This window comes from Trichosurus vulpecula, chromosome 3 (assembly GCF_011100635.1).
Source record: "Trichosurus vulpecula isolate mTriVul1 chromosome 3, mTriVul1.pri, whole genome shotgun sequence".
In the NCBI taxonomy this organism is placed as follows: domain Eukaryota; kingdom Metazoa; phylum Chordata; class Mammalia; order Diprotodontia; family Phalangeridae; genus Trichosurus; species Trichosurus vulpecula.
This window is the reverse complement of record NC_050575.1, coordinates 215,623,338-215,648,879: the sequence shown is the minus strand read 5'-3', so window position 1 is coordinate 215,648,879 and position 25,542 is coordinate 215,623,338. Positions and strand designations below refer to the sequence as shown.

The 25,542-nt window shown below is 37.9% G+C and overlaps 1 protein-coding gene across 1 annotated transcript in view; it reads right to left on the bottom strand.

Moving 5' to 3' along the window:
• Positions 1-302: 302 nt before the first annotated feature.
• Positions 303-25,542, bottom strand: part of LCLAT1 (lysocardiolipin acyltransferase 1) — a 161,643-nt gene continuing 136,403 nt past the window's right edge. Inside the window, exon 6 of the mRNA XM_036749073.1 lies at positions 303-4,689. Coding sequence (XP_036604968.1) covers positions 4,187-4,689 — 503 coding nt within the window. The 3' untranslated portion in view covers positions 303-4,186. The remainder of the gene's footprint in view (positions 4,690-25,542) is intronic.

Sequence of the window (25,542 nt, the reverse complement as noted above, 5' to 3'; positions counted from 1 at the left end):
GTAAACAAAGACAAATGCTTGAAAGTATGATGAATTTTGTGTAGTCATGCTGCTAAAAAGAATAAAGATGTCACAAGAAAATTTGAAAAATAAAATCTGCTCAGGAACTATACTGAGAAACTTGAGAGTCTTAACAGTAATGACTGTTATCTTAAAAAGAGATAGTTCAGGCTAGATGTTGGAAAGCAAAGCAGAATGATCAAAAATCATCTTTTATAGAATGTAAGTCACTTCACTCTTGACAAACCAGAAACACACACACACACACACACACACACACACACACACACACACACACACTGTTTAAGTATTCCATTTTATTCAGGAATGTATGATACATGACTGATACATGACTCACAAACACCTTAACATATTTCATGAATGATGAAAACTAAGGCCATTCTGTGAGTTTTCATATCTTGGTATTTTTCATACAATCCTCTTTTAAGATTAAGCAGTCAAAAACAAGAATCCTTTCTGAAAACAAAATTTAAAGTAAAGGCAACACAATCATTGGCAAATTCGTTTATGCAGCCTACATCACTGATCACAGATACAAGTCAATAAAGCCTTGGATTTTTAAGCTGTTACTCAAACGTCATAAAGTGATGTTCACAAATAACAGTAACAAGTGTTTAGAGACCACAAGCCTAAAGAGTTTTTGTTTTTATGAGTTAGTATAAAGAAACCTTTGTCTAAGGGTCATAGTACAGAAACACCTGAAACTAAACCAGATCCTTAACCAAGGCACTAAAAGCATGTCATTTATACAAAGAAATGTAAACAATCCACCAACAAGTTCCCCCAGTGGAACTTGCTGTAAAGTGCACAAAGGCATGGCTCTTGGGACCAGAGCTTAGAGACTGTGCAAAGAAAGCAGGAGGTCACATTTCCAATATGCTTTTGATGAACCATCAACTCACAGAACTCTCCCTTCAAACTAAGGCTTCTGATATATTATTTTAGAATGACTCCAATTTCTAATCGACCTAAGTGTAAGGCATTTTAAGTGGGGTACTATTTTTGCACTCTAAATTTTACTAACAAATTAACATATAAAATTTGATAGGAAGCCTTTAAAAGGAGGTCGTTCTTACATATCCCTCTCCCCTTTACAATTCACAAATGCTCATCCTTTACCATGTACTTTTAATGAATATTCAAATTAATGAGGTATTGTCTTATGTCTTTGCTGATAATCCAATCAGGTCAGGGAAAAGGATTCTTAATAAGTAACTTTTCTTGTGGGTCATGTTCCATGCCCTGTATAAAACATGCTGACTTTTATTTGTTTAAAATTTCACAGAATGGCAATTTTAAAATTGAACATTTGGACAACTAAATTATAATGATTTCCAAGGCTGTCAATAGTACCTTCTATAGATTAAGAGATTGTTACCTCTGAATTGTAATGCAGCTAAGAGAGAAGCAGCTCTGTTTCTAGAGCACCAAGGTGGAGGGCTGTGGAAGATAAAAGGACTGAAGACATATGGATACATCCTTGCCATTTTCATATTAATTCTTCTGAGTCATTCCAAAAGCAATGGAATATTACGAATAAGTATTAACTGTTTAAACAGTTTTGAAAAATGTATTTAAAATAAAAACTTTTTTGAGCCATGAAAAATGTAAGGAAAAAAATTTCTTTTCTCCTGTTCAAAGGGGGAACTGGAATACTCCTTTCTGCAGGCAAAAACTGTTTATTTCATTTTCTCTCCACCAACCCCTCCCCAATGCCTTGTAAAAACTGTTTCTCCCTGGTGTGGGTGTCTGTAACTTCTGATTCTGAACTCTAGGTTTTGTTTAGTTATTTTTTTTTTAAGATTTATAGTTTATCTTAAAAATATCTTCTGTGGAAAAAAGTGTTTTTCTTTGCAAGGTTCAGAATTGAAAGTGCATCAGATTAGATGGAAAACGTTCCTCAGACAGGGAGCTACGTAGCTTTGGACAGTAGCTATGATTTCAGCTTACAAAGACTATATTATAAACACCTTCAGGACAGAAAGTATAGCCTTTTTTCCTTCCCCACTACAACAGAGCAATCTCAATTGTCAAACTCTTTCTGAGTTTCTAAATATAGCCAAAGGAAGTCTGAGACAACCCTAAATTAGAAACCACTTTTATAATGGAAAAAGGTTAACTTCCCTCCAACCCGCAAATAAAACAAAACAAAACAAAACAAAAAACCCATGAAGTTAAACAGATGGCTTCCAGCACATGTGTGTAATAACTAATTAGTAGCTATGTGCAGGGAATTAAAAGCAGTTGTCTTGGGGGAAGGGGAGATAGTTCAATATAGGCTAGTTTTTCTACAGGAGGCACAGTTGATATACTTGTGTGAATTTTTTTGTTGCTGCTTTCTAACAAAAATCATTTTCCATCAATGTTTTTTCTAGTCTGACAGGTACTTCTGCAAGAATTTGCTACTTCAGTAAGCCATACTTCCTATGTGTTTACCCCTTTCATGGCAGAACAAAGTTAAAACTTGGAGCAGAAGCCACTGTCCAACACAAAAAAATTTTAACTAAGTATAATTTGAATTGTCAGGGATTTGATGGAAAATTCTTTTGCTTCTAATTTTGGCTATTAGCCATAACTGCCTTTGTTTAAGGCTTTTTTTTTTCCTGAAAGAGCTAAACTCAGATTTCTGTGTACAGAGAGGAAAGGTAGCCTTCCTTTTTCTGTAGGACAAGGACAAACTTCAGTGAGCAAAGAACACAATGCAGTGAATAACTCTGGGAGCTGTTTAAAGACTGCAACAAAGCTGTTAGATTTGCTGACAGCCAATGACTTTAACTGCTTCATATTTTCATTCCTATGTCCACCACCTCCGTATTATGGAATAAGAGCCAGATGGTAAGAGGAAGAAACTACAGAGTTGTTGGTTTGTTTTTTTTTTTTTTGCCTCATAAAGAGACTAAAAGTTTATGTTGTTGGTTCCCTGGACTTCCACTGGTGGCAACATTTATTTAGTTGAGTAAATCAACGGCAAGTCTAAATGCTGCTATTGAAAGAGGTGATCTGAGACAAAAAGAAGTCAAGGTATGAAACAGTGTTGCTAATGAGTTCCATTGCACTAGGTCAAAAATGTAGTCGGAATTGTCAGGGATATGATGGGAAATTCTTTTGTCATGCAATTTTGGCTATTACTAATAACTGCCTTGGTGAAGGCTTTTTTTTTTTAAAAGTAAACTAAGATTTTTATTCAAAGAGAGGAACACAGTCTTCCCTCTTGTTTTCAGAAACACTTGGGAATTCATAGTTAGTTAATTTCAGATTGTACTCTGCTTTTATTTGGGGGGTGGAGGAAGAAAAAGGTATTAATATATTTTTTTTTCATCTAGGCCTTGCCCTTAGGGGCAAAAAGGTACCAATTACCAATATACTGAAGGAAAACTGGCACTGATCACATTATAGTAATGACAAAATGAAGCAAAATTTCTAATCGCAAAATTCAAATTGAGGTTTAGAAGTTGGTATAGCTTCTGTTTACTCATAGACCTGGTTCCCTCCATGGGCAAAAGGGCACGCAAGGTTTTTCACTCTGTAGGTTGCCAAAAACGAAATGAGCCTCTCATGAATGACCACATTCTTTGTGTTGATTGGTTGTCAAATCTTTTGACTAATCTAAGGGGGGCAGCAAGTTTTCAGTAAGGGGCCTAGAGAAAGCTACAATGAGGATGGTTTTGGAAAAAAATGATCAAGGAACTGCAGAGGAAAAGGTAAGAAAGAGACAACTCACATGACTAAGTGAGGTGATCTACCTCCACTCTTCAGTGAAGAGACTTGACTTGTGCTAGGGGTTACGAGTCACAGATCTATCTCCTTTGGCTACACAGTTTGGCTGGACGATAGGATTGGAGTTTACAAATCCATTGTGTATCTTGCCTATTAACAGCCTAATGATTGTTTAATAATCCAGCAAGAATTATTTCACCACTGCATCTCCTTGCTGAAACAATATTAAAATTACATTCTGAGATTAAAAACTATTTTCATATAGAGCAACATCTGTTTTTTTTTTCCTTTTCACAAAATCAAGTGCAAAATGTCTTTAACAAAGAATGATGGTAATAAGAAAGATTTGAAGTTTTCATGCAAAAAAAATCTTCAGTTTACAAAGGCTGTATGTAGAACATTTTTTTTAAAAAATGCCTCAAGTTTCTGGCCTGTGAATCCTATATTCTCAGTCTTTTTTCTTGTCATCTACACTTGGTCGTTTCCATAAGAACCGGTAACATGCAAGTTCAATAACTTCGAGTCCACCAAATATTCTCTCTTGTAGCACAAAAAAGACAATTGTGATAAAAAAGTACCACCGAACAATGCTGTAGAAATATAGGAGAACAAACATAGCAGGGGTGAAGCAGGTCCAATAGAAGATGGACATCCATTTGGTCACTAGTACCCTGAATTCTGATTTGCAAGGTGGAATCACACTCTTCCCCGTGAATTCAAAATTCTTCGACCCCTCATAGAACATTCGGAGTCGCTCTTCTTTCTCTTGCCATCGTTTGTGGCACCAGACCTGAAGTTCCTCCTTGGAGTCCGGTAGGGTTTCTAATGCATACCTGCTGATGTGAAAATGGATCTCCTTGGGGAAGTTTCCATTTAAGAGGTGCTTCTCTGTCTGAGGAATGTTGTGAGGATATGCCACAGTGATGTCATGGATGGCGTCAAGATTCTTACCTGGGTTGGAAGAAAAGAAGCAAAGATAAAGAAATAGTCAACTTTTCTACTAATGTTGATTAAATTGCATGGCAGATCTGAAAACATTAAAAACTGAAAAAATTAACAAAGAAGAAACACAGGCAATAAATCATAATAGTCCTTGGCTTTTTGACCAATATTTACTAATCGTTTTCAGTTATTTTTTTTCTTATTGATCATCATACCAATTGGGGTGGGGGGAGTAGGAGAAAAATGAAGCTGAACTATGTGAATAGCAACCCAGAATCCTAAAACTAAATGGTAAAAAGGGTAACATAAAATTGAAATTAGACAACTAAAAACACAAGAACACATAACTATCCCTTCTTCCAGAAGGTGACTGATTTACTCTTATTGTACACAATCTCCCAAAATCCTTAACTCACCTGCCTTTAACTATGCCAACTACCAGGAAGAAAAAAAAACATAATTAAGCTCAACATAATTATTATAAACACAAATCTTGCCAAGACTTGTACTCTGCTAGTATAGTTTCCCAAAACCCAATTCTAGGCTACCATGAGGTCCTGGAGTAAAACTTTAGCAGAAGACTGATGATGAAGAAATTACTAAAAACCAATGTAAAGAAGTCTTCTTTCTAGAGTAATATAGTTATATATGAAAACTTCATAGATATAGATATAGAGCCCAAAGGCACTCAGTACAACTTTCTGTTTTATAGGTAAGAAAACTAATACCCAGAGGTGGCATGACTTATAGAGAGCCATGAATTGAAGCCAGGACTCTAACACCAGGACTATTTTGTGCTATACTACAGGCCTCTTGCTAGACTTCCAGGTGTATCATGAAGACAATGATCATGTACTTCAACTCACCAAAGGCCACTCTCCTTTACCAGAAAGGTGACTTTGGTTGGCATAGTTTATAAATAAAGTGAAGGAACAAAAAATATTAGGATCTGAATAAGGATTTATGAAGTATTAGGTGAATGATGATATAGCAAAGGAGACTAAAAAGGGGGCAAACAATTAAGGAGAAGAATCAAATGACAGCAATGTCATAGAAACCAAGCTAGGAGAGAGTATCCTTGAGAGGGTGTGGCCAAGAGCTTCAAATCTGTAGAGAGGTCAAGAAGCATGAGGAATGAGAAAAAACCTATCACATTTGGCAATATGTCAAGGGGTAACTTTGGAGAAATTGGTTTTATTCAACAGTTTTGGCTGAGTGATTATATTGTTAATGCAATGGGAGTATTGTTCATGTATTATTAATACAATTTGAAGATCTTCCCCATCCATTAATAGGTCAGTGTGACCTGTCTGAGTCCCATGAGTCTGAGTCATATGAGCCTGTGATGGGAGGAGCTTGCTGAAAGGTGGAGCAGAACTGAGAGGAAGCCACAGAGCAGTCAGAGCTTGGGAAGGGGCGGGGAGAGAGGAAGAGTTGGGGGGGAGAAGGAGAGAGGGTGGGAGAAAGAGAGAGAGAGAGAGAGACAGAGAAAGAGAGACACAGAGAGAGAGAGGGAGACAGGGAGAGGGAGAGAGAGAGGGAGAGGGAGAGAAAGAGAGAGTGCACGCGCAAGCAGGAGCAGCAGCAGCAGCTGTCATGGGTGAGAGAGGGGCATTTTGCCTAAGGGAGTTTGCTTTGTGGGGAGGCCTAACAGAGGGAAGGCTTGGGGATCTTGGTGCCCCCTGTGTTGCTAATGTGTATGAATTTCTTTGCTGCTATGATGGATATGGCTTTCTGGTGCTGGAATAAATGTTTTGGTTCTGCCTTCAACACTATGACAGCATATTCATAGCTGCCATAGGCGCTACAGTGATGAGGCTGGAAGTCAGACATCAAGGGATCAAAGAGTGACTAAGAGAAGAAGTAAAGCAGTAAGTATGTAGACAGTTCTCCATTACCCCAAGCTAGTTGTGAAATGGAAGAAAGTAGTGTCACGTCAAGGCGTTTCAAGGATTAGGGGAAACCTGATCATGTTTGTAGGAAGAAGAAAAGAACTAGTATGTATAAGTACACCAAAGATTAGGGAGAATGAGGGGATATTTCTGGGGGAGCCAGGAGAATATAAGCTCAAAGGTATTATAGTATACTAGATAGAAAGCTACAATTGGCATCAAGAGAATATAGATTCAAATTCTGCCTCAATTACTAGCTGTGTGACCCTGGGGAAGTCACTTAAGCTTTTTCGGCCTTAGTTTCCTTATTTCTAAAATGAGGGGGTTGGATTTAATGGCTTCTAGAGTCCCATCTAACTAAATCTATGACTGACTATGATTGTGACTAGGAGCTGATCTTGGCCAGAAGGTCTATCTCCTAATCAAAGATGAGTGGAGGAGAAAAGAATGAAAGATGATATTAAGGAGTTCTTAGATGTATATATTGTAGGGGAGAAGAGGGAGCTAAAGGCAAATGACCTTTGTTCTCTCAGTTAAGTATGAGGTGAGGTACTCTGCTGTGTGACTGGAGGGAGGGAATATAGGGCATGATAAGTTTGAGCAGAGAAGATAAGGTTTGGAACAGCTGCTGAGGGAAACGTGATAGAGATTAGGGAGGAATAATAAGACTGCCTTACTGTAGTCAGGGACCAGTCAAAATCAGAAAACATAAACTGGCAGTGGACTGGATCAGTAAGTTAACACAGTTCTCCAGTGCCATTCATTAGCACATAAGTAGAAGCCATTCTGCTGACCTCATTGTTGTATGCCTGTGAAATCTAGATAGTATACCAGTGCCATGCCAAGAAACTAAATTGTTTCCATTTGAATGTTTTAAGAAGATTCTGAAGATCATCTGGCAAGATAAGGTGGTAGACACTGAGGTCCTTTCTTGAGCTGAACTGCCAAGCATTTAGACTACTGCAGAGAATACAACTCTGATGGTCTGGCCATGTTGTTTGAAAACTAAACATATGTTGCCTAATAGACTATTTTACAGAGAACTCATACAACGCAGGTGCTCACATGCAGTCAGAAGCGATACAAGAACATTCTCAAAGTCTCTCTAAAGAACTCTGGAATTTATTGTGCGATATGGGAGACACCGGCAGAGGACCACCCAGCATGGTGTGCCTGCATCAAAGAAGGCACTGTGCTCTATGAGCAAAGCAGAATTGAATTAACTCAAAAAGAAACATGAGATGTATAAATTTAGAGACAACTCCACTCCAAATTTTCATATGGACTACTTGTACCCAATCTGTGGTAGAGCCTTGCATTGATCTGATCAGACACAGCTGGACACCCTGATGTCATTTTGGCCCTCTCTGAGCATGAAGGACAACAATCAGACACGTAGGAGGAGAAGAAAGAGATAGATAGTGGGAGTACTCCAGGGCTGGAGTTTGGTACCGTATGAGTGATAAAGAGACAAGGGGAAAAGGGGTTTGACAGAAGGAGATGGATCAAGGGCACAAGCACAGGGTTTGACCTTGGCAAAGAGGCCTATCACTTCCTGAGACTACAGTGTTAAAGACTAGAGAATAGGGAATGATGCTGAGGTGACTTGAGGTGTGGAATTGAGAAGAAGCATGAGTCAAGATGGCCTCAATTTTTTTTTTGTGAAGTATGAGGAAAAGTACTTAGCTGAAGTTGGGAGGAAGTGATAGTTTGAGAAGAAAAAACAATGTGTGGAACAGCTTCTGTGGGAAGTGAGACAGTCAATTGGAGTAAAAGGAATGGCATGTAGCAGTAAGAGTATAGTTGAGATTGGATAACAAATATTTTTAACGTAACCCGTTATTATGATCATTTAACTTCTTCCATTTGTACTCAGAGCCTACGAACTGGAGTAGAGAAGACAGATGGAGAGAGTAATCTAGGGGTGACAGTAGGACATAGGGTCTAAGGAATTATCAGGAGTGCAGCATAGTGTCAAACTGAACTGGTTAATTAAAGAGTGAAATTCTGAAGAAAAGGTCAGAGTAGTGATGGCGCTTTGAGAATCCACTTTTGGGAAAGAAGGGAGAATGATCTGGGAGCTGGTAGATACTAGTCACCAGAATTTGTATAGAGTGATGTGTCTGGGTAGATGAACCTCAAAAGAGAGTTGATAAGTGCAGACTTTAGGGGATGGTCTTAGAAGTTGAAGTGAGGAGTAATGAGTATCATCCCCATTCCATGCCTTACCTCACCCCCATCAATAACTCAGGATGTTAGAAGACTAAGAGAGAAGGCACATCCAGTACTGGACGGCATGGCCAGGGATGCAATGCCAATTACGGGAGGTTACAATAAATGAAAGGGAATGGAAGGAACAGGAAACGAAAAGATTCCTTCTTTTCCTAAAATTCCTAAAATGAAGAGCAAATCGTTAAAAAAAAAAAAAAGTTCGATAGGACACAATGAAAGGGACAAGTAGAGTTGGATAGACCTACTGACATGGATGAGTTAGAGAACGGGGAGTGGTAGCAAAAGAACAGAATTTCTACCTAGACAGTTCACTACTCTGCATCACAGGAATTCTGAGTAGAGCCATAGGACAGTGGATTAATCTGTCCTTCCCTATAGCAAGGCAATATTAATTGGGCTATTATTTGAAAAAGGAAAGGCATGCATGCAGGGGCTGAGCAGTTGGCAGCCAGGCCCTAGTGTTCTCATGGGGAGTATAAAGGAGATGGAGCTTGGGCTCAAGCTGACTAGATACAGAAGTGTGGTTTCATTTATTTGTATGGATTTTGGGGGGAGGACTTTCCTCTAATCCACTTTAACGGTTCATATTTTGGCTCAGAAGTGAGGTTTCATTTATCTACATAAATATTTTTGGGGGGAGAATTTCCTCTAATCCATCTTAATGGTTCATGCTTTGAATTTGGTATCACTAAAGCACAAATGCTTTCAAGACCTGTGAATACCATTCATTCTGGGTAATTACAGGGAAATGTAAGGGTGTGCCTCTTTAGGTGCATGGTGATGGTTCTTGCTAACATGAAGGCTATTTCAATCAATCAATAAACAGTATTTACCAGATGCTGGGGATACAGAAGTAAAAGCAAAAATAGTCCCTGCCCTCAAGGAACTTATAGAGTAGTTGGGGGAGACAACATATAAAGTATACAGAAAATACATATTTAAAGATACCTCTAGAACAGGCCTACACAACCTGTGGCCTGCCAAAGGATTTCCTCTACAGAGGATGTTTTTTTCCTCTACATTTTTCATGGACTGCCCAAAATCCTTTGGCATAATGCAAGTGACCCAAGGGCCCTAAGTGGCCTGTGGACCACAGGTAGTGCAGGCCTGTGCTAGAAAATACAAAAGCTTCAGCCTGGTGTATAAAGAACATCTATAATCTGGCTCATAACTACCTTTCCACTATTATTTCACACATCTATATACTCTCTATTTCAGTCAAACTGGCCTTTTAGCTTTTTCCTGTACATGATGATTTATCTCCTACCAAGGGCCTTTGCACAGGCGGTCCCACATGTCCCCCTCCTCACTTTTACTTGGAATTTCTAGCTTTTTTCAAGACATAGCTCAGGTGCCACATCCTACATGAGGCCTTTCCTTATCTCTGCCCTGACCCACTCCCACCCCCTGGCTAGGTTCCTCCTGTATAAAAAAGCTCCTGAGGAACTTTTTTTTTTTGGCCTTTTGCTCTTTTGGGTCTAAGAGGATCTAACAGCTCCTTGCTCACAGTAGGGTCTTAATACATGTGCAATCCCTTCCTAAGCTTTGCCAACTCTGGCTCTGAAGCATCTTTCATATCTGTCCCCTTCCTTTTATTCCCACAGAAGACAACACCTTAATTCAGACCATCCTCAACCTCTTACCATGGACTACTGCAAGAGCTTCCTAATGGATGTGCCCATCCCCAGGCTCAGTCCTTTCTAATCTCCCTTCCACTCAGCTGTCAAAGTCATCTACCAAGGTTCAGCCCTGTCACTGCCCTGCTCAAGACTGTTCTTTGTTCCCTACTGTCTCCAGCATAACATACAAACTATTCGGCTTGTAGTTTAAAGTCCTCCATAGGCTGGCTTCCATTTATCTTTCCTGTTTTATTTCACATGGCTCCTTTTCATACACTGTTATGTCCTAATCAAATTGGTCTACATACCGTTCCTTGAATTTGGCATCGTATTTTTTCACGGGTTGTTCAGCATGCCTGGAATGCACAGAACTCCTCTTCAAATTTTTTACAATCCTTAGCTTCTTCCAAACTCCAATTTAGATGTCACCTCCCCTGGGAAGCCTTTCCCAATCCCTAATCCCTTCACTTAGTTTTTCATTTGTGAGCACCAATTTGCATGGTTTATTCTCTAATTTCATGTGCCCAGAATATATAGTAAGCATTTCATAAATGCTTGTTGATTTGTCTCACAACATTTTGCTTCATAGAACTGTAGAATATCTTTTTGTTAAGAAAGACAACTCTTGCAGGCCCCTTTTTCCAAGTTACAAATCTGGCAAAAGATTTATTTTTTTTTTCAGAGTCACATGGCAACGCTGAGTTATGCTGCCTGAAGGCAAGGGCTTCAGAAGAGAAAGGCAAATTGGAGAAGTAAATAGCCGGTTACAATGATGGTACCTAAAATTGGGATTTGGATTTCTGGACCACAGCATACAATTAAGGAATAAGTATACTCCATCCTTGGCAGTAGCCCAACAAAGGCTGGTAAGAATGAATTTGCCCAGAGTCTTGAAAACATAATTAGAGGACTTTAAACTGAAAAGGAAGGAATCAAGGAAAAAGAAAAAGGCTTATGTATAGTCATTAGGCTAGATACTATTTACAGTAGCTAAAATACAGAAAGGATCGTAGTAGAGATACACAAAAATTCACAGGAGACAAAAACCAAGAAATGAGTAAGCAATAAAACCCATAACCTTGAATATCTATACAGAAATGCACAAAATATGAGAATAAGAAAGTAGAAACTCCTACTATAAAAAAGCAAATCTGACTTTTCAAGAAGCAATAACATTCGATGAGATGGAAGCCATGATTGTAGTATGGTTTTGGGAATGTATATTATTCCAAAGAAACAGGGCAGGTTAAAAAAAAAGTGAAGGTAAGACTACTATTGTATGTTTAGAAGATAAATTTGTGAGAAAAATAGTTAACATGGAGAGATAAGATTAGTAGATTATATTTTAGGTGAAGATAAGCAGAGAGAGGCAGAAACGGAAGCAATACTGTCATCTGAATATCCTATAGATCAGAAGAACGAGAAAATAGATTGATAGTCCAGAGTCCAGATCATAAGCTTCTAACAGAGAAATGATACAGTAGTGACTGGATACATCTACAGAAGCCCTCTAATTAAAGCAGATCAAAAAAATTTTGATTGTCTTAATAATAATTTCATCCTTCAAAAGTGAAGAAAACAAAGAGGCAAATTGTATTCTGGTTCTGATTCTCCCCAACAATGAAGAACTAGTAACTTGGATAGGGAAATGTAAAGAACACAGCAGGTTAAGGGGACTCCTGTATCTTAGAATTTGTGACAGACAAAAAAATGGGTAAGGACTAACATGCATCTAGTTTTAAGGACAGATTTCAAAGGTTTTAGAGATAGGATAAGATCTGTGAACTATTTCTGTAGAGTAAATCAGCCTGAGAGATGAAAAGCTCTCAAGAATGACATTCTGAAAATATTAACAAAAAAAAAATCAGATGAGGAATGGGGGAATGAGTCTAAAGAGACTGTTACAGATACAAGGAGAACTCAGCAACACACAAAGAACTTTAAAAAGACATAGCAGAGATGGGAAAGGGGGTGGGTAATGGAACATAAAGACTGAAGTCTTAGCATATCCCAGGGAGCCAAGTGACAGGAATGCTCAAGTTCACAATGAAGATGAGACAAGCAAGGAAAAATCCAGACAGTGAAAGGGTTTGTGTTTAGCTACATGAGGAAAAGAGGAGGCTCCAAGTCAGGACAGATCTATGGTTTAAAGTGGATGGAATAATAAATAAGGAGTATCAGTGGAAAGGCAGAGAGAATGAGAGCTGCTTAACATGTGTTCCTTCTGCTTTCTCTGCTGAGGAAAACCATTTCCAAAAAAAGAAAGGGGATTTAGTCTACAAACTACAAGTCAGAAAGCTTTAACTCCTCGAAGAAAACCCAGAAATTATTATTAGAAGGATGGTTAGTGAGCACTAAGAGAAGGAAACTGTGATCACAAAGAGCTGGTAGAGTTTCATCAAGAATAAGTTAAACCTTCTTTCCTTTCTTACCAGGGTCACTGGTCTAAAAGATCAGGGGAATGCTATGAATATAGTCTATCTGGCATTTCTGCTTATTTTACCAGGGGCAGAACCAGGAAGAAAAGGTAGAGAAGTTGCAGAGAGGCAGACTTAGATTTGAGGTAAGGAAACATTTCCTAACATAATTGTTATCTATCTAAAAGTAGAATGAACTATACTGGAAAGTCCTAGGGTCTCTCACTGAAAATCTTCAAGACCCCTTGGGTGTCTAACAACATTGACAGTCTGTGATTCTGATTATGAAAGATGGCGACCGGATGGGGAAATGGCCATTGCCTTAGACTCTGTGATAAAGGAGGGAAGGAAAACCAGGTATTTTTATATATAACCCTGGATTTTGAGAGAGCACATTTCAAAGAAAGGACAGGTAAAACCCCATGGAATAAAATTCTACAGGGAAAATCATTTTAATAGTAAATTACTTCTTATGGTGCCATGAGGTTCTCAATTATGGAAAATCACAGTCTAAAGAACCAAGATTGCTGAAGATCAAAATTATTTTTTAATGGAAAAGTAAGATTGATTAGTTGATGCAATCCTCTATATTCAGTTAACTGTATGTGTGAAAGCATACTGGTTGGCAAAGCAACAAACTAAGAACCATTTATTGGTATTTACCTGACTTGTAGGATAATTCCCAGGAGGAACTAAACCACTGCCTAAGTGGTAAATGGAAACTTAAAATGACTAAGGAAAGAGTAATGTGACTCTTCTTATTCCCACCTCCATCAGCTGGTTAGCTCATGACTAAACTCTTTCCCAGTCTCTCAGATTGTGTAGAACGGTGGACAGAGTGACTTGGGGTCAGAAAGACCTGGATTCAAATTGCTATTTGGCCACAGATAAGTCACTTAACCTTGAAAAGTGTAAATTTCTTTGTCTATGAAGTAGAGCTAACAATACCTGTGATATCTATCTCAAAAGTTTGAGCATTTCCTTGTCTGAACTCAAATATGTACTACCTTAAAATGGCTTAGATTTTTATACTTATTTTGTATTTAATTCATTTGTTTTTTTAAAAATCATTTCATGTCTTAATGTCTTATCTTCCCAACTATATTTTAAATTCAAAAGACTGGGCCTGGTGCTTTTTTTCTTCTTCTCAGTACTTTACAAATCTCAACTTTTTGACTTCCTTCCTGTTTGAACTTAAGTAGGTCATTTCCCTTCTTTGGGCTTCAGCTTCTTCACTTGTAAAATGTGGGGTCTGAACTAAAGTACTTCTAAGGATTCTTCTAGCTCAATTAGTCTATGAGCCTATGTACAACTGAAACAAGATACTTAGTAGCATAAATGTAAGGGCATTTTAAATTCATGCTAGTAAGAATAAGCACAATAAACCATTTAGAAAGTGCTAGTGAGAACTTTGCCTTAGCACTTGAAAAGAACAACAGAATTTGTTGTCACTGAGAAAATTTACTTCAAGTAAACCTAATGACCCTAGCAACTCTGAATAAAGATCGTAAGGCTTATCTGGACATTTACAGAGTTAAGAAAGTGGGGAGATGGATCTATAGTGCCACAATGATAACATTTTTTAATCCTTTCCAAAACTTCATTTTGTTTAGGTGTCCTTGAAAAAAAAAACCATAGTAAACAAAATTATGTGCCCTATAAAGAAATACATTAGAATTTTATTATCATTTATTTAGGGATTCCATTATTAAATTGATCTCTCTACATTCTTCCTGGTCCCTGACTAATCCTGAAACAAATTCTTCTTAGTGGATAAATATTAGCCTCTGGTAATTAGAGGATTCATCTATGCTAAGGCTTTTCATTAAATCACTTTCTGATTAAGATGTCTCTTCAAGTTTAAGATGGCAAAATTTAATATGATTTGTCCACATCTGTACTAAGATGTAAAAACAATGCTGCTACTTGCAGCTGCTGTGGCTGTGTAAGGCCAGTAACACCAGCACACAGTAGGGCTGCTAGCATAGGTTCTTTGATCTGCTTTTCTAAGGAAAGCAACTTTAAGGGGTTTACAATCTCAATTTAATTAAACATATATATATCATTCACTTATTTCAGGGGAAAAAGTCAGCAAATACAAACAGAAATTACAAGCAGAAATTACATAAACACAGCAAATAACACAAATCAAGAGACAGGCTTCTAGCTGACTGACCGAAGCTATACATACATAGTTACCAGAGAGAGAGAAGCACCAACGTCTGGGTTTTTCAAAGCAGTCGGGCGGGGGCTGGTGGTGCTTAACAACTACCCAGAGTCTGGTCTGGTAAAGTCACAAGGTACTCTTCCAGTGAATGAGCCCCAAACACAATGCTAAACTCTGAGTATATACATAATTCTTCAGGGACAGAGCGCTTCACACTTCTACAGGGTTTCACACCTCTTGTGACCAAACTAGCAAAAGGGGGTGGGCCTTCCTACAAACAAAGGCAAGACTCAATCAAAGACACCTGATGCCTTAGTGATGAGAAGCACTCCAAAACAAAAGACGACAAAAAGTCCCACTTTGCTTGCCATTACACAAGGTCTGGTAGAAAGTTTTTGTCACCAAAAGGATTAGAAACAAATTTCTACACCTACATATTCTCACAGATTCAAGTATTTATTATTTGGAATGTAACATTAAACCAATTTATCTTATCATTCTGTTGGATATCATTATGAATGTTGACAGGTCATCACCACAAACAACATACTGATTCTGACTTACATCATGTATTAGGAACTGAACATACCATTTGTAGTACAAAGTTTTAAAGAATATTTTAATTCTCACTAGTTCAATGAAGTTATTAAAATAATGAAAGTGACTGACTAAAACTGTGTTACTGTTGGAAGCAATCGGATAATTTAGAATAATATTCAGAATCTCAGGTCTACAGGGATGTCAATGCAAATCTTTTCTCACTTCCTGCACAATACCCCTAAGAGTCTACCCCCTACCTGTCTTCTCATATTACTTGATACTCCCCTCTTCTTCTTCTCTCCCCCCTGCCCCATTTTTTCGAGAGGTACATATGGTAAGCACATATGTGGCTGAGTTTAAGAGAATTCTTTCTTTGCCTTATTTTTCTTCTTACCATCTTTAAATTTCTTTAACCATGCATTCTTTCTGATGTTACTATTCCTTTTCTATTTTTTTCTTTGTCTTATGACCAGTCATTTCAGATATTTTGCCCTACATTTTTCTGCCCTTTATTTTCTCTTCTTTTTATCCATCTGTGTAAGAAGTTGTTTGTATTAGTGTACAGGTAGGTGGGTAGGTGATAAAGGCTACGTGAATGTGATTAAATTAAACATTACTAGAACATACTGCCTCATTGGTGCAGCCATTAGAGGATTAAGTTGGAAGGGAGTCAGAGGCATCTAGTCCCCATATAACATTTATAACAAGCGATCATCCAGGCTTTGTTGGACGATCTACAGTGAGAGGGATAGCTCTACTTTCTAGGGCAGTCTGTACCACTTTTGTATAGTCCAAATGGTTACCAAGTTTTCCCTTACTCATTAAGTCTAAATTTTCAGCTTTACAAGTTCTACTCATTATTCATATATATAAGGATATATTTATTATCATCATTTTTATTGATATTTTTAATTTTTATCAAATATTCAAACATTTGTCAAATGTTATTTTATCAAATTATTTAATCAAATTTTATCAAATATTTTGTCAAATACTATTATACATTCATATATATTTATTATTCATATATACATCTATCTATCTTTCTATCTATGTATAATCTATGGCAGTGAATGGGGTGTTGAGGAGAACTAGCACCTCCAGTGTGAGGACCTGCCGAAACTTTCAGGGCTACTCATCCACCTTTGGTGTCTACCTGGCACTCAACTCTCACCTGTGGCTCCAAGAAGCTGATGCATGTGCAGCAGCCACACCCGGGTAAACCATTTTGGCAGACAGGCTAAAATAGGCTGAGGGTAACTGGCAGGCCTCAAACCCACTGGTAAATTAAGGTGGTGTCTACCCCAAGCATGTGAAGATGTCCCCTGGTGGAATGGGCAGATGAGAACAATTTATTCTGAGAGCCATGAAAGCGGCTGAAGCAAGAGCTGTGGAGTATGTAGAGCTCACAATTCTGCCTCACTTAAATCTAATTCATGCATGAGTCCAGACATCACCTGGGATGTCACTGGTCCTCTTCGAAAACAAATAACAATAGCCTGTTGCCCTTCTGTGTAGTTTGAATGGTTACCAAGTTTTCCTTTGCGCATCAGGTCTAAATTTTTGCCTTTGCAAATTCCATCTATTATTCCTAGTTCTGTCAAGGACCAGGCAAAACACATTTACTCCCACTCCCACATTAAAGCCTTTAAAATAACTCCTGACTGTTTGAGGAGGGAGTAATGCATATTCATCTTAGAAAGGCTGGGGTTGTGAAGGGCTCTAAATGTCCAAGAGAAGAGTTTGTATTGGACAAGAGGGAATCAATGAAGATTCTTGAGCAGATGAGCAACATGGTCAGACAAGCACTTTGGGAATATCAATTTGGCAACCGTGTGGAAAATGGATTGGAAAAGAAGAGAAGAGACTGGAGGCAGGGACACCAATCAGATTGTAAGCTCCTCTTTTTTGTACCCCAGTGCTTGGCGCATAGTAGGTGCTTGATAAATATTGACTGATTGATTTTAGGGGGAAAGATAATGAATTCTGCTTTGGACATGTAGAGATTCTTATAGGATATCTAGGTGGAGGTAGGGTAAGATAAGTAACTTTGGGAGTCCTAAGTAGTAGATAGTAGATATGACAAAGCATAAAAAAGAGGAAAGGAGAGGGCTGAGGACAGATTACCAGGGACAGCTAGGTGGTACAGCAGATGGAGTGCCAGGCTGGAGTCAGGGAGACCTGAGCTCAAATCTGGCCTCAGATATTTACTATATGACACTAGGCAACTCACTCCATCTCTGTTTGCTTCGTTTCCACATCTGTAAAATGGGAATAATAATAACAGCACCTACTTTCCAAGGCTGCTGTAAGGATTAAGTGAGAGAATATCTCAAGTGTTTAACCCAGGGCCTGGCGCTTAGTGAGTGCTGTATAAATGTCATTTTATTATCCTTATATCCATACATAAGGGGTGGGACAGATGATGGTGACCCTGCAAATCATTCTAGGAAGGAAGACTATTCAGAAAGGGGTGGGGGAGGTGCAGAGAAAGGTCCCTGGATTTAAGAGAACCATAGTGACCTTGGGGAGAGTAATTTCAATTGAATGATGGGGTCAGGTGACATACTAAAAAATGCTGATATGCAAATATGAAGTAAAGAAATGGAGGCAAACAGGTACATGAAGCTTTTAAAAAAATTTTTAAAGAGACTTTACCGTGAAAAAGGAAAGATAAAACAATAATTTAAAGGGGCAGGAGGATCAAGTGAAATTTCATTAAAGATGAGGAGAGTTGGACATGTTTGTAGGCATAAGGGAAGGAACCAGTCACTAAGAAGAATCTAAAAATGGAGGGGGGGAATGGTAGAAAGGGCAAACTCTCAGAGAGGACGAAGTGGATAGGTAAATAAAGGGGTCAGACTAGGCAAGAAGAACCACCTCTTCCTCTGAGACAGGAGCAAAGGTGAAAATGGCAGATAAACTTAAAACGATTTGAGCTACAGCATTTGGGAAAAAAGAGTTTGTGAAGATCTCTTTTAGTAAAGTATGAGAAGAGATTTCATGCTGAGAGTAAGAAGGGTTGAAAGATGGAAGAAAATCATTTAATAGCTCCTCTTTGGCCAAGATCCATAGTTAATGACTACTCTTGGGTCCATCCATTCATCCAGTTCTGAAAATATCTGATCGTACTACCATCTAGTCTACATCATTCCATCTTTTCCATAAACATAGCCTAAGACAATTTGTCAAAAAATGTTGTTCAAATGTGGATAAACTATATTTATGGCACCTCCCAGCATCTATCAGCATACTATTGCTGTCAAAAAAGGAAATAAGATTATCTTGGCTGATCTGTTTTAAATTAATGAAGCTTTTAGTTCCTTCTGGTTTATTTTCTATAACAGTCATAAAATATCCCTTTCGTCATATGTCCTTGATTTTGCCAGCCTACCTACTGTTCCCTGAATTGGAACTCCATTTCCCACCTCTAGGCCAGTGCTCAGATTGTCCCCTGTGCCTAGCAATGTTCTCCTTCTCCATCCAGGCCCCTCAGAATCCATAGCTTCTTTCAAAGATCAGCTCATGTGCCACTTCCTACCAAAAATTTTTCTAATTCCCTTAGCTGGCAATTTAATGAGAGAACAAGCACTAACATATGTATACTTGATGTAATCTGAGGACCTCTGGGCCTTGCCAGTGCCACCTTTGCTGAAGCATTAGGACTTCCAGACTTTCCCCTTCACTCACTTTTTTATGTGTTGTCTCCACCAATTAGAGCAGGAGCTCCTTGAGAGCAGGGACTGTCTAACTTTTTCTGTTCGTATCACCAGTGCTTGGGACATGGTGGGTGCTTAATAACTGTCCTTTCATTAATTCATATATTCACACATGTTTTTACATGTTGTATATTCTTCCTGTCTTTCCTTGCCCCCAACCTCCAGGTAAGGTTTTTCAGTCCAAGGACTGTTTTTGTTTTGTTTTTTACCTCCAGCATCTAACATAGTACCTTGTAATTAGAAGGTAGTTAATAAATGCTGGTTGTATAGGATTAGATACATCAGTGGGGGGAAAAGTATAAAATCACAAAACAAATGGCAAATACTCAAAACCTAAAAAGCTATTAATTCACAAATGTAGGAGACCATAGGATTTGAATCTAGTGGGGACCTTTGGGATTACCTAAATCTATGATCCTATGATCATTTTACAGAGGTCTAAAGCAGTTAAGGTCACATAAGGGCTGGAAAGCAACAGAAGTGATATTTAAACTCAGGTCGTCTGGCTCTAACCCCAGGGCTCCTTCTACCACATCAAACTGCACTATTCTCTTTTCATTTGGTATAAAACACTTTGGGTTTATTCCAAAGATGTTGTAAGATTGTACTATAATGTCCCTCACTTGTTGTAAACTACACACACACACACACACACACACACACACACACACAGACTTGTAGCCCAGAATTACTGAAATAGATGTAGAAATAGCCACATTCTGGCTCTAATCTTACAGTCTATCTCTCAAAACTACCCAAATACTTTTAATTCACTTAAAACAATAACTCCATGTACAGCACAGAATAGATCCCACTGTTCTTTCTCAGCCCTGTAAAATTTGAAACTGCTGTCCCTCCCTTGAACTGTTCCATCTTTTGTCTCTTCCCTCTTAGTGGAAAAGCAGCTCTATCAAATGCTCCCTTTAACCCAGATCTCTCTTCTTTTTCTTGACCCTGACATAACGCCAACCTTTTCACTAATAGGGAGCTAGATGCACAGGAGGCCCTCAGCATTCAAGGATTTATCATGTTGATTTTTAAATATTTTCTGACAGTCCACATTCTTTTTCCCATGGTGACTCTATTTTCCCTGAACCCTACTGGGAAGAGAGCTATTTTCAAAGAGAAAGGGATAGGAGACAGCTATATGCTACTAAATAGCAGTGACTCCATAAAATTTACTTTTTGCCTAAAGAGTCTGCTGGGCTGGAGTGGGGGGTGGGGGGGTGGGGCCATTCACATGGTTGCCGTCAGGGCTCAAAAAATCTTATCCACACATTACATGAACTGGAAATTCTTATAGACCAACATGGTCTTCTTTTAGAATAAACATGTTCTTCATGTGTACTGTTTTAATTAGACCAACTCTTAGCTAAGAGTCATCATTAGTGAGTTTTGACTGCAGTGAGGAAGAGGAAGAAGGGGATGTTTTTGGAGCATGTAGCCTTTCCAGTGTAGTCTGGGACTTAATGACACTGGGCCTGAGAAAGAAGAGTGTGTTGGGGCAGGACAGAGGTGGAGGAAAATGGAAATGGCTAGGAAAGAGCTTTGCCCTATTTGTAATCTTCTGCCAACTTCATTCTTCATCTTTATTGAGGTTATTGGGGGATTATATTTGTTTTGAGATTTTAGAGTCTATGCCCCGTAAATCCCTGTTATTTATTATGGTGCTCCAAAAGTTGCCCAGAAAATAGGATGTTGATACTCCATGCTGTCTGCCTAAATTAAATTCAGGTTAAAGAAAAATGAGCCTTATCAAATTGTAAACTATGTGATTAGTATTAAGAGGCTTACCTCTGATAGCAGCTAGATCATGGTAGAGCAAAGAGTAGAATCTTATAAATATGTTTACTTTTGAGTTCAGCATGATCATTAAAACTACAGAGTCACAATTTGCAAGGGAATTCCTTTATATAATAATAATAGTTTCTGTAGTGAAAGGTGCTTTTCTTTTCACTGAAAAGTGCTTTTTACAAAATTTTTGAAGGTCTCAGAGTTAGGACTTATATATACCCTATGACCTTGGACAGTCACTTACCTCCTCTCTAATGCTCTATGCCAGTGGTGTCAACTGAAATAGAATTGATCTCTGCAGTTGCACTTGACTTAGAAAACCACAAATTAGCATTATTTATGTTGTATTGTATTTTTTATTTATTTCCTAAAAATTTCCTAATTACATTTTAATCTAGTTCCACTAGGAAATTTTCTGGGCCATATATAGCCAGTGAGTATGCTCTAGACAATTCTTTAAGGCTCTAAGTTGTAGATTATGTGCTGAACTGCACTAATAGAGGGAGTTTCCTTATCCAGATATCTCCCATCCCAATGAAGTCACAGGTCTAGCCTCTATTGCTTCATCCTTCTATGCAGAATAATAATGTACATGTACTCAGTGCCTTTAAAGTTTGCAAAGGGCTTTTCTCTACATTACTTCATTTGAGCCTCAACAAAATTTTCATGAAGATGAATTTGAGCTAAACCCTGAAAGATAAGTAGTACTTAGTTACTCAGAGAAGAGGATATGAGAACATTTCAGGGAGTCTTATCAAGTAAAAGCCTTCAAAGTTAATAACTAAAAAGTAACTGGTCATAACAATATTATTTTAAAATACATCTTTCAAAATGTCAAGATCAACACCAATATCCATTCATAAAAACTTAAAATGTCTCTACTTTACCAACCTATAACTGAGATTCTTATTATTTTCAAATATTATATGCCAAATATCAGTTAATCAAAATTAATTCATAGCAGAATGAATACACTACTCTACAATGAGAACATGTCCATGAAAAAATGTCTTGGTTAGATTACATTTCCCAGGATACCAGTGTCCTGATTTCAACAGAACTTTATAGGATTATATTAAATATAGGAATGAATAAAAAAAATCAGCAAAATGAAGCACAGGCCAATTCTATCAGTGGAAAAAGTGCTATTAAATGACTCCTTTACAGAACTGCATTAAGCTTAGTGGTGCAACCACACACGGGTAACAGGTGAACAAGATTATTGTCTATTAGCTTTATATTGATTTCTAAGAAGGGAAATCACTTCATTACCTTCCTAATGAACACCAATCAGTGTTCACATTCTAAAAATCAGTGAACCTGTTCCCAAGTCAAGGAGAAAATATTGCAAGCATCCAAAAAGAAACAATTCAAGTATAGTGGAGCCACAGACAGGATAACACAAGATTTAGCAGCTTTACATTAAAGGGTCAGAGGGTTTAGAATATGATATTCTGGAGGACAAAGACAAACAAGAATCACCTACCCAGAAAAACTGAGTATAATCACTCAAGAGAAAAAATAGACATTCAATGAAATAGAGGACTTCCAAGCATTTCTGATGAAGAGACCAGAGCTGAATAGAAAATGTGACTTTCAAATATAAGACTTAAGAGAAGCATCAAAAGGTCAAAAGGAAAAGGAAATCATAAGGGATATCATATCACAAGGTTAAACTGTTTACATTTCTACACGGCAAGATGATACTTGTAAACCAGGGCTGTCCAAAACATGGGCCATGTGCCCCCATGTGGCCCACCTGTGTCTACCACAAGCAGAGAAATGGACACAAATGCTTTAAAGTATTTATGTCAATTTCCACACCTGTAGTAAACACAGGCGGGCTGCATAAAATTGCGCTGTGGACCGCACTTTGGATAGCCCTGTTTGTAACTCATAAGAACTTTCTCATTATTAAGGCAGTTATAAGGAGTATATATAGACAGAGGGCAAAGGTGTGAGTTGAATATGATAGGAAGATATCTAAAAAAAAATAAAATTAAGGGGAAAGAAAAAGGAATGCACTGGTAGAAAGGAAAAGGGAGAGGTAGAATGGGGTAAATTATCTCACATAAAAGAGGCAAGAAAGAGCTTTTACAGTGGAAGGGAAGATGGGGAGGTGGCAGGAAACACTTTAACCTTACTCTCATCAGAAATGGCCCAAAGAGGGAAAAACATACACACTCAATTGAGTAAAGAAATCAAACTTACCCTACAAGAAAGGAGGGGAAGAGGACAAGGTATGGAGGTGGGGGAGGGCTGCTCACAAAAAGGAGGGTGGATTGGAGGAGGTGGTAATCAGAAGCAAACCATTATTGAGGAGGGACAGGGTAAAAGGAGAGAGATAACAGAATCAACATGGGAGAAACAGGATAGAAGGAAATAAGTTAGCAATTATAACTATGAAAAATTTTTGAAGCAAGTTTCTCTGATAAAGGCCTCATCTCTCAAATACATAGAGAAATGAGTCAAATTCATAAAAATAAGAGATATTGCCCAATTGATAAGACAGAAAAATATGAACGGTCAGGTTGCAGATGAAGTAATCAAAGCTATCTATAGCATATGAAAAAATGTTCTAAATCACTATTGATTGGAGAAAGGCAAATTAAAACAACTCTGAGGTACTATCTTATACTTACTAGATTAGCTAATAGGATATTAAAGGAAAATGACAAATGTTGGGAAGGATGTGGGAAAATTGAGATACTAGTGGAGTTGTGAACTGATTCAACTATTATGTAGAGCAATTTGGAACTATGCCTAAAGGCATATCACCTTGACCTAGCAATACTACTACTAGGTTTGTATCCCAAAAGAGATTAAAAGAAGAAAAAAAAAAAAGGAAGAGGACCTACACGTACAACAATATTTATAGCAGCTCTTTTCTGGTAGCAAAGAAATAGAAGTTGATGCGATGCTCATCCACTGGGGAATGGCAGAACAAGTTGTGGTATATCATTGTGATGGAATACTATTGTGCTATAAGAAACAATAAGCTAGATGCTCCCAGAAAAACCTGGAAAGACTTACACGAGCTGATGCAAAGTGAAATGTACTGTGTACAAAGTTACAGCAATTCTGTAAGATGATTAGCTGTGAATAACTTAGCTATTCTCACCGATAAAACAATCCAAGACAACTCTGAAGAACTTATGATGAAAAATACTATCCATATCCAGAGAAAGAACTGATGGAGTCTAATACAGATCGAAGCACATTTTTAAAAAAAAATTTTGTAGTTTTTTATGTTAGTCTATGTTTTCTTTTATAACATGACAAATATGGAAATGTTTTGCATGACTATATGTGCATAACCTATATCAAATTGCTTGCCTCCTCAATGAGGGAGGTGGGGAGAGAAGAAGAGAATTTGGAACTCAATTTTAAAAATAAGTGTTAAAAACTGCTTTGACATGTAAATGTGGAAAAATAAAACACTAAATTTAAAAATTAATAAAATCGGTGAACCTGGAAGACAGACTGTGGCAGGTTCCTCTTCTGACAAGGCCCTGTACCACAGGAATCAGGAGGGATGCAGCACTAAAATGAATCACAACTGCAGAGACTCAGAGATTCACTTCTCTGCATGTCAATATGTCCCAACAACCACAATCAAGGTAGAAATGCATAGGTATAAAACACCTCAAACATAGAAAAAAAAATCACACTACAATATTATTACACTGTGAGCTATCTGAGATCAGGGATTTTGCTATACTTTGTGTATACTCAGCAACACCTAATACAATACTAAGCACATTATGGATGCTCAAGATTGTTATTCAATCAACCAATGAACATCACCAGGTGGCAAGTTAAGTGACTCAGTCATATTAATTCTTTTGTTTTTTTAAGTGAACGATGAAAGGCAAATAATCTCTTAAAATGATTTTGAGCTTGCCTCTTATGGAACTCTAGGTTTGTAAAGAAAGCCATTTAGGGTAGGATAGGTAGGGAAAGATAAAGCAAGATGAAGGTTAAACGCTACTACTTAGTGGCACAAGTAAAAAGCAGGTCATCTCAACGGTCCCTCAAATCCATCACGTTCAGCTACTAAACTGTGATCGCTAGGAGAAGGGTGGGCAATCAATAGTACTATTTACTAACCTATGGGAAAGACACTTCGAGTGAAACAAAAAGTATGAAACACAGTCCCAACCCTTGTGGAGCTTAAATACTAACTGGATGGACAAGAACAATGACATTCTAAGCACTACTTCCCTTCAGGGGAGTCAGTATGAGATGAAGATTTTGTTAAGAATAAGGAAGTGTATCTTTTTACACTTAATGCATCTGCTGAGACTGCCTTGGGAGAAGCTTTTAGACATAAAAGGTCTTTAATATGCCTGATAGAGTGTGTAAGGAGCTTTGTCCTGTTATCAGCCTTCCAATGGAAATATTGCTATGATATGTAAATCACTTATTTTGATGTTTCAATGGATCTGTGATTTCATGGGTATGGCTATTTTCCCCCCACAA